Raw genomic sequence first — 10083 nt, 5'->3', positions numbered from 1 at the left:
TCAATAAAAATTACAATATCAACCTCGATATTGGCTTTTATGAATTCCTTTGAATCCATCGGTAATAAAAATTCAATCAATATCAAAAATAATGAGAAGAACGTCCAGATATTGGTATCTAAGGATTGTAAAATGATATACATTGTTAGTACCGTTTTTTTCCGACGATTATTCGGTATTTTTTCTCTGAAGCAGAGCACCCAAATTATCATCTAAATCGACTTCTCTAAGGCTTGAGGTCAGAAAATTGTTAAAAATAGCATTAAAAAACTTGGTTTTAATCATCTTGAGTTGGCTGTGTCGTTGGAAATTAACTTGTTGAATTCATTGTTCATCTCTATTAATTATCGTTTTCACTCAATTGTTAACACTCATACATAATAATAACGATAATGTAAAAAAAAGGGTATATGTCTTTAATCAATTAAAAGTTTTTTTCCGTTCCGTTTTTATAAACACATCGTCACATGGTTCCATAAATCACTAGTGGGAAGATATTGAATCAGTTTAATATCGGATCAATATTAAGAGACCTAATTAAGTGAATATTTAAGGCCACACCAATTTATTTTTGTGTTTGTCAGACCCACACACTCATATTTAAGCAAAACTATACAAATAATAGTTCAAATTTTCTGCATCTGGAAAATTCTGTTCTATTCTGCTCTATTTTTGTATTTTGAATTGTTTTAATTTACAAATCAGAAAAAGTAGAAAACATATATTCCACCCCTTAGAAGTATTCATGCGCTGACTGAAAGTTTTGGCTACAAAAAATAATAATCAGATTATTTAATTGCTCGTTTATATGCATATATATGGGTCAAAAATGGGAAAATAGGCCAGTTTTATATGCATGGAATTTTCTGATAACAAAAGCATTCTTAATATATTTACCTAAATTGCACAAATCTTTTACATAAATTTGTGTTGACTATAGTTGAATTAATTTAAGACTATGGGATTAATATAGTAAAACTTCGTAAGGTTTTTTTTGTGTGGCCTAAAGTCTAAATCTAAAATCTTTAACACACACATTTTTGATAAAACCAACTCATTCACAATTAAGTCAACTATTTTTCTTATTCTATCGGTACAATCAAGTTGAATTAAACATTAAGTTAAATAAAAATTAATTTGGTTGCAGGGAATCATTTTTTTTTTGTTTTTTGGCAAATGATGTCCAGATTTTTAATCTCTATTGGGAAAAAAGAAACCCAAAATTTTACAGGTAGTTTTATTGAGTTTGTGTGTCTACATGTTTATTTTTCAGATTTAGGTTTAATTTCCAAATCATCTTCATCATAAGTAGGTGAGGAACAATCTTCCCAGAATTCCACTGCTTTTTTCGAAAGTTTGTCTTTCGGAAAATCATGGATAACTGTGTCATTAAAAACAACCTGATACTGGAAGTTCCCAGGAAAAACCACCTCCTCTGTGAATGTCTGAATCTGAAATAAACAAATCAAACTAATAAATTTGTTTTTATTTGGAATAGTGCATCAAGCCCAATTAATTTGCATAATCAGGTTTCAAATATCTCCAGATACATAAAAAACAGACTTGACATTCAATATTCTTGGAAAAATAGAATAATGTTGGTGCATCAAGCTCACGTACGCATTTATTTATTAAGTTTTTTAAACTTTAAAATTTAATAAACATCGCACTTGACATTCAATACTAGTGTCCCTTGCAAAACAACTATCATAGTAAAAACAATTAACTTACATTCATTACCAAAGGTGCACACCTTTTTAATGTACATGTACTACTAGGAAAACTGAAAGAAAAGATTTTCATATCATTTATCTCTAAAATATGAATCTGAAATAAAGGCAATACATTTGTAATTAAAATATCCCCCCCCCCTCCCAACCCAACCCAACCCAAAAGAAATTAAAGAATTAGAAGTAGTTTATATGATCAGAAACAGTTTAGAAGGGTCAATATCATTTGAGACTGAAGTACAGTGAAACGTTGTTATATCGAACTAGACAGGGTTGTTAAAAAAAACTTCAAAAAAGCTGTGTATTCAAGATATTTTCTGCAAAAAATAATAATAAGATTATTTAATCGCTCGTTTATATGCATATAAATGGGTCAAAAATGGGAAAATAGGCCAGTTTTATATGCATGGAGTTTTCCGATAACAAAAGCATTCATGATATATTTACCTATATTGCACAAATCTTTTACATAAATTTGTGTTGACTATAGTTGAATTAATTTAAGACAATGGGATTAATATAGTAAAACTTCATAAGTTAATTTTGTGTGGCATAAAGTCAAAATCTTTAACACACACATTTTTTTATAAAACCAACTCATTTACAATTAAGTGAATTATTTTTCTTATTCTATCGGTACCATCAATTTGAATTAAACATTAAGTTAAAAAAAAATTAATTTGGTTGCATGTAATCATTTTTTTTTTTTTTTGGCCTAATGATGTCCAAATTTTTAATCTCTATTGGGAAAAAAGAAACCCAAAATTTTACATGTACCGGTAGTTTCATTGAGTTTGTGTGTCTACATGTTTATTTTTATGATATGGGTATACATTCCAAATCATCTTCATCATAAGTAGGTGTGGAACAATCTTCCCAGAATTCGACTGCTATTTTCGAAAAGTTGTCTTTCGGAAACACATGGATAACATCCTGATACTGGAAGTTCCCAGGAAAAACCACCTCCTCTGTGAATGTCTGAATCTGAAATAAACAAATCAAACTAATAAATTTGTTTTTATTTGGAATGGTGCATCAAGCCCAATTAATTTGCATAATCAGGTTTCAAATATCTACAGATACATAAAAAACAGACTTGACATTCAATATTCTTGGAAAAATAGAATAATATTGGTGCATCAAGCTCACGTACGCATTTATTTATTAAGTTTTTTAAACTTTAAAATTTAATAAACATCGCACTTGACATTCAATACTAGGGTCTTTTGCAAAACAACTATCATAGTGAATACAAATAACTTACATTCATTACCAAAGGTGCACACTTTTTAATGTACATGTACTACTAGGCAAACTGAAAGAAAAGATTTTCATATCATTTATCTCTAATATGAATGTGAAATAAAGGCAATACATTTGTAATTAAAATACCCCCCCCCTCACCCAACCCAAAAGAAATTAAAGAATTATAAGTAGTTCATATGATCAGAAACAGTTTAGAAGGGTCAATATCATTTGATACTCAAGTACAGTGAAACGTTGTTATCTCGAACTAGACAGGGTTGTTAAAAAAAAAACTTCAAAAAAGCTGTGTATTCAAGATATTGAGGGTAAATTATTTCAAAATTAAGTGGTTAGGACTTACAAATCACTTTGACATATCCACTGTATTTGAGATATCAGGGTTCGAGATTAATCAAAGTTCGACTGTATGTAGAAATTTCCTTATATTTGTAGTATGTTTACAAACTGACTTCTGAACCATGTTTGTGAAGTTGTTTCCTATGATGACAACGTGACACAGTCTATCTGGACTCCAGTTAGCAAACAACAGGTTGTTGTACAGGCTTTTCCCACAGTGAGGCATGTAGAACAGTGTTGGCCTCTCGCAGCATCTCTTGGCTTCCTGTTAAGGGAGCAAGTTAGTCCCTTGACATACCCAACAGTTTACAACATGTGAATGTCCTGTACCATGAAACTGGAAATTTAAGGCTTGAATTGTATATCAAAATGAATATGTAACACCATTATATTTTACAAGTATTATAAAATTACACTGCATGCGCGGATCCAAAATTCAGATTTATTTAAATTTACATTATAATATGACCAAAAATATGCTTTGGACTCCCGCCCCCCCCCCCCCACCTCCCTTCCGGAAAACTCAAATGACCGTTGGACTCCCCCCCCCCCCTCCTGGATCCGCACATGTTCTGGTACATGTGCTCCTTCCTCTTACATAATGTACATTCTTCTGATTGACATACTATTGTTTAACATCATATGGACCTTAAATCTTTAAATAATATATCACTATAGGTAATGTATTAGACCCCTCATAAAAATAAAATGAGCTGCCTTAAGAGAATCAAAGTACTGAAAGAACTGGAAAGTGGTTAGCAAGCTTGTTTGGAATGCATGTAAATGCATGAATCTGCATATAAATTTCATATTAAGAAATAATCTTTTGTAAAAGAGAAAAAAAGGGAACAATTACATTAAAAGAAGATTGAGTTTTAGTAGTCTAAATTCTTCATACATGTCCAAGACCAACTTTGTTGTTGATATCGACGATATCAACAACAAAATGACAATATCGACATCGATATCGAATTTTGAAAAATGCTAGACCAATTATGATGACGATTATGATGTCGATATCGATGATATCGCACACAACTTGATGATATCGACATCGATATCGACACACACTGATGAAGTTGCAAAATCAATTATATTATCGAAACGACGATATCGTACATAAAATGACGATATCGACATCGATATCGACACTAATAAATTTCGAGATGGACTAATTAAGTATAGGTGATAATGTACACAAAATGTACACAAAATGTCTGTACCCTAATCAATAACGATCTCTATAACTGCATTAAAACAAATCAAACAATATCAATAAAAATTACAATATCAACCTCGATATTGGCTTTTATGAATTCCTTTGAATCCATCGGTAATAAAAATTCAATCAATATCAAAAATAATGAGAAGAACGTCCAGATATTGGTATCTAAGGATTGTAAAATGATATACATTGTTAGTACCGTATTTTTCCGACGATTATTCGGTATTTTTTCTCTGAAGCAGAGCACCCAAATTAGCATCTAAATCGACTTCTCTAAGGCTTGAGGTCAGAAAATTGTTAAAAATAGCATTAAAAAACTTGGTTTTAATCATCTTGAGTTGGCTGTGTCGTTGGAAATTAACTTGTTGAATTCATTGTTCATCTCTATTAATTATCGTTTTCACTCAATTGTTAACACTCATACATAATAATAACGATCATGTAAAAAAGGGTATATGTCTTTAATCAATTAAAAGTTTTTTTCCGTTCCGTTTTTATAAACACATCGTCACATGGTTCCATAAATCACTAGTGGGAAGATATTGAATCAGTTTAATATCGGATCAATATTAAGAGACCTAATTAAGTGAATATTTAAGGCCACGCCAATTTATTTTATTGCTTGTCAGACCCACACACTCATATTTAAGCAAAACTATACAAATAATAGTTCAAATTTTCTGCATCTGGAAAATTCTGTTCTATTCTTCTCTATTTTTGTATTTTGAATTATTTTAATTTACAAATCAGAAAAAGTAGAAAACATATATTCCACCCCTTAAAAGTATTCATGCGCTGACTGAAAGTTTTGTCTACAAAAAATAATAATCAGATTATTTAATCGCTCGTTTATATGCATATAAATGGGTCAAAAATGGGAAAATAGGCTAGTTTTATATGCATGGAGTTTTCTGATAACAAAAGCATTCTTAATATGTTTACCTAAATTGCACAAATCTTTTACATAAATTTGTGTTGACTATAGTTGATTTAATTTAAGACTATGGGATGAATATAGTAAAACTTCGTAAGGTTTTTTTTGTGTGGCCTAAAGTCTAAATCTAAAATCTTTAACACACACATTTTTGATAAAACCAACTCATTCAAAATTAAGTCAACTATTTTTCTTATTCTATCGGTACCATCAAGTTGAATTAAACATTAAGTTAAAAAAAAATTAATTTGGTTGCAGGGAATCATTTTTATTTTTTTTTTTGGCAAATGATGTCCAGATTTTTAATCTCTATTGGGAAAAAAGAAACCCAAAATTTTACATGTAGTTTTATTGAGTTTGTGTGTCTACATGTTTATTTTTCAGATTTAGGTATAATTTCCAAATCATCTTCATCATAAGTAGGTGAGGAACAATCTTCCCAGAATTCCACTGCTTTTTTCGAAAGTTTGTCTTTCGGAAAATCATGGATAACTGTGTCATTAAAAACAACCTGATACTGGAAGTTCCCAGGAAAAACCACCTCCTTTGTGAATGTCTGAATCTGAAATAAACAAATCAAACTAATAAAATTTGTTTTTAGTTGTGATGGTGCATCAAGCTCATTTAATTTGCATAATCAGGTTTCAAATATCTACAGATACATACAAAACAGACTTGACATTCAATATTCTTGGAAAAATAGAATAATATTGGTGCATCAAGCTCACGTACGCATTTATTTTTTAAGTTTTTAACTTTTAAAAATTTAATAGACATCACAATTGACATTCAATACTAGTGTCCTTCGCAAAACAACTATCATAGTTAATACAAATAACTTACATTCATTACCAAAGGTGCACACCTTTTAAATGTACTACTGGGCAAACTGAAAGAAAAGATTTTCATATCATTTACCTCTAAAATATGAATCTGAAATAAAGGCAATACATTTGTTATTAAAATACCCCCCACCCCAAACCAACCCAACCTAAAAGAAATAAAATTATTATAAGTAGTTCATATGATCAGAAACAGTTTAGAAGGGTCAATATCATTTGAGACTGAAGTACAGTAAAACTTTGTTATCTCGAACTAGACAGGGCTGTTTAGACAGGGCTGTTAAAAAAACTTCAAAAAAGCTGTGTATTCAAGATATTGAGGGTAAAATACTTCAAAATTAAGTGGTAAGGACTTACAAATCACTTCGACATATCAATTGTATTTGAGATATCAGGGTTCGAGATCAATCAAAGTTCGACTGTATGTAGAAATTTCCTTATATTTGTAGTATGTTTATAAACTGACTTTCCTATGATGACAACGTGACACAGTCTATCAGGACTCCAGTTAGCAAACAGCAGGTTGTTGTACAGGCTTTTCCCACAGTGAGGCATGTAGAACAGTGTCGGCCTCTCGCAGCATCTCTTGGCTTCCTGTTAAGGGAGCAAGTTAGTCCCTTGACATATCCAACAGTTTACAACATGTGAATGTCCTGTACCATGAAACTGGAAATTTAAGGCTTGAATTGTATATCAAAATGAATATATAACACCATTATATTTTACAAGTATTATAAAATTACACTGCATGCACGGATCCAAAATTCAGATTTATTTTAATTTACAAATAAAATGACCAAAAATATGCTTTGGACTCCCACCCCCACCTCGCTTCCGGAAAACTCAAATGACTGTTGGAACCCCCCCCCCCTCCTGGATCCGCGCATGTTCTGGTACATGTGCTCCTTCCTCTTACATAACGTACATTCTTCTGATTGACATACTATTGTTTAACATCACATGGACCTTAAATCTTTATCAAAGCTGGGCACTGAATTGTTCCCATTAACACTAAGTGTATCTCTAAAATAGGCCTCTCGATTCTATCCCCATCTTTTTAAAATGAAAACTTCCATCCGCTCCCCAGTTTTGATATGTCACATGGACTTTCACGCTTACCAGGTCTACGTCCATGCGACGTAACAAATACGGGGAACAGATGGAAGTTCTAATCCTAATTAGATTACATTCTATCCTTGTCTAACTCTCATGAGTCAATGTATTCTAAACATTGACATTAGGTTTACGAGTCCCCTACCTCATTTTCTTTCAAAACTTGAAATCCAAAACTTGTCAATACATCTTTTTCTACAGAAAGGAACTTAGGATCATAGAGCAGTAGACTGTTTGGTGGAACCTACAATACAAAGCTTTTTATTACCAAAGTTTCAAAAATTGAAATGTAAAACAATACCGTCATTTTATGTTTGAGCAGTGAAAAAAAATTATTTATTTGAATCGTCCAGTAATTAAAAACCTCAGACTGACTTCGTTGTTAATAAATTACATGTACGTACCTGTAAGTCATCTCTCACTGCAACAAGCAGTGCTAGCTGATACCTAGCGACCAAGCACTCTGCAAAATTTCCAAGACCGTAAGAGACTATTTCATCTGGAACCTATTTCAAGATAAAATCAAATACCTTGAATTTGCAACTTAATTGCTTCACGCATGTTTATACCTATATTGATTGGGATTAAGTATTAAACATTCTTTAAAATAACACTTGCCTCAAATGAATCATAAATTTGAACTTGTAATACCTATCTGTTCAAACAGTTATCAGTATATACTTACCACATATTGTATTTGATTCTTTGGTTGACTCTCTGTTGTCTCCTCATGATGAATACAAGTAACTTTATTCAAACACTCCATTAAAACTGATTTTTTTAAATAGGCATTAATATTTCAAAAAATTATGTTTCCCTCTTGGCATTGTATGAGACCCTTTCATCAAAATATAATGCATTGCCTTAAGAGAATCAAAGTACTGATAGAACTGGAAAGTGGTTAGCAAGCTTGTTTGGAATGCATGTAATTGCATATACTGCATATAAATTTCATATTAAGAAATAATTTTTTGTAAAGGAAAATAAAGTGTACAATTACATTAAAAGAAGATTGAGTTTTAGTAGTCTAAATTCTTCATACATGTCCAAGACCAACTTTGTTGTTGATATCGACGATATCAAAAACAAAATGACAATATCGACATCGATATCGAATTTTGAAAAATGCTAGACCAATTATGATGACGATTATGATGTCGATATCGATGATATCGCACACAACTTGATGATATCGACATCGATATCGACACACACTGATGAAGTTGCAAAATCAATTATATTATCGAAATCGACGATATCGTATATAAAATGACGATATCGACATCGATATCGACACTAATAAATTTCGAGACAGACTAATTATGTATAGGTAATATTGTACACAAAATGTCGGTACCCTAATCAATAGCGATCTCTATAACTGCATTAAAACAAATTAAACAATATCAATAAAAATTACAATATCAACCTCGATATTGACTCTTATGAATTCCTTTGAATCCATCGGTAATAAAAATTTAATCAATATCAAAAATAATGAGAAGAACGTCCAAATACTGGTATCTAAGGATTGTAAAATGATATACATTGTAAGTACCGTATTTTTTCGACGATTAGTCGGTATTTTTTCTCTGAAGCAGAGCACCCAAATTATCATCTAAATCGACTTCTCTAAGGCTTGAGGTCAGAAAATTGTTAAAAATAGCATTAAAAAAATTGGTTTTAATCATCTTGAGTTGGCTGTGTCGTTGGAAATTAATTTGTTGAATTCATTGTTCATCTTTATTAATTATCGTTTTTGCTCAATTGTTAACACTTATACATAATAATAACGGTAATTTAAAAAAATGGTACATGTCTTTAATCAATTAAAAGTTTTTTTCCGTTCCGTTTTTATAAATACATCGTCACATGGTTCCATATATCACTAGTGGGAAGATAACATGGCGCAGTAAAATTAACACAAAATTTGAATGGAAAAAATTATTGCAGTAAGTCCAGGGAATGTTTTTAATTTTAATTATGTTAAGACGACAACACATGTAACTAAGATCTTTCAATTGACACCATCTTGGTTAAACGTTAACTTACGTCAAAATAACAACGATTTTTACTGGACCAAAATTGAATCAGTTTAATATCGGATCAATATTAAAAGATCTAATTCAGTGAATATTTAAGGCCACACCAATTTATTTTTGTGTTTGTCAGACCAACACACTTTATCCAAATAATATTTCAAATTTTCTGCACCTAGAAAATTCTGTTCTATTCTGCTCTATTTTTTGTATTTTTAATTGTTTTAATTTACAAATCAGAAAGAGTAGAAAACATATAATCCACCGCTTAGAAGTATTCATGACTAAAAGTTTTGTCTACAAAAAGTAATAATTAGATTATCTAATCGCTCACCTATTAGTTCTTTTTACATCAGATGTGTGACAAACAAGAAATTAGATTGTATTTTATTGTTTAAAATACATGCATATACATAGCAATAAATATGCGTTTATATACATATAAATGGGTCAAAATGGGAAAATAGGCAAGTTTTATATACATGGAGTTTTCCGATAACAAAAGCATTCATGATATATTTACCTAAATTGCACAAATCTTTTACGTTTTGGGTTGACAATATTTGAATTAATTTAAAGACAGAGGGATTACATTGTA

General features: G+C 30.8%; 1 protein-coding gene across 1 annotated transcript; it reads right to left on the bottom strand.

Moving 5' to 3' along the window:
- Window positions 1-1262: 1262 nt before the first annotated feature.
- Window positions 1263-8212, bottom strand: LOC117692422 (uncharacterized). Its single transcript, XM_066077856.1, has 10 exons — window positions 8132-8212; window positions 7851-7952; window positions 7592-7690; window positions 6800-6927; window positions 6335-6380; window positions 6003-6053; window positions 3391-3597; window positions 2564-2714; window positions 1773-1783; window positions 1263-1451 (listed from the first exon to the last, which is right to left on the bottom strand). The coding sequence occupies exons 1-10, from the start codon at window positions 8210-8212 to the stop codon at window positions 1263-1265; spliced, it is 1065 nt and encodes a 354-aa protein (XP_065933928.1).
- Window positions 8213-10083: the final 1871 nt, after the last annotated feature.

Source organism: Magallana gigas, chromosome 3, assembly GCF_963853765.1.
Source record: "Magallana gigas chromosome 3, xbMagGiga1.1, whole genome shotgun sequence".
Taxonomy (NCBI): domain Eukaryota; kingdom Metazoa; phylum Mollusca; class Bivalvia; order Ostreida; family Ostreidae; genus Magallana; species Magallana gigas.
The sequence above is the reverse complement of the archived record's forward strand: the minus strand, read 5'-3'. Positions and strand labels throughout refer to the sequence as shown.

Coding starts and splice junctions, on each gene's coding strand:
- LOC117692422 (XM_066077856.1), bottom strand. CDS start 8,212: ATGGAGTGTTTGAATAAAGTTACTTGTATTCATCATGAGGAGACAACA. Junction 7,953..8,131: donor AGAATCAAATACAATATGTG/GTAAGTATATAC, acceptor ATCTTGAAATAG/GTTCCAGATGAAATAGTCTC. Junction 6,381..6,799: donor CACGTTGTCATCATAGGAAA/GTCAGTTTATAA, acceptor CTTTTCTTTCAG/TTTGCCCAGTAGTACATTTA.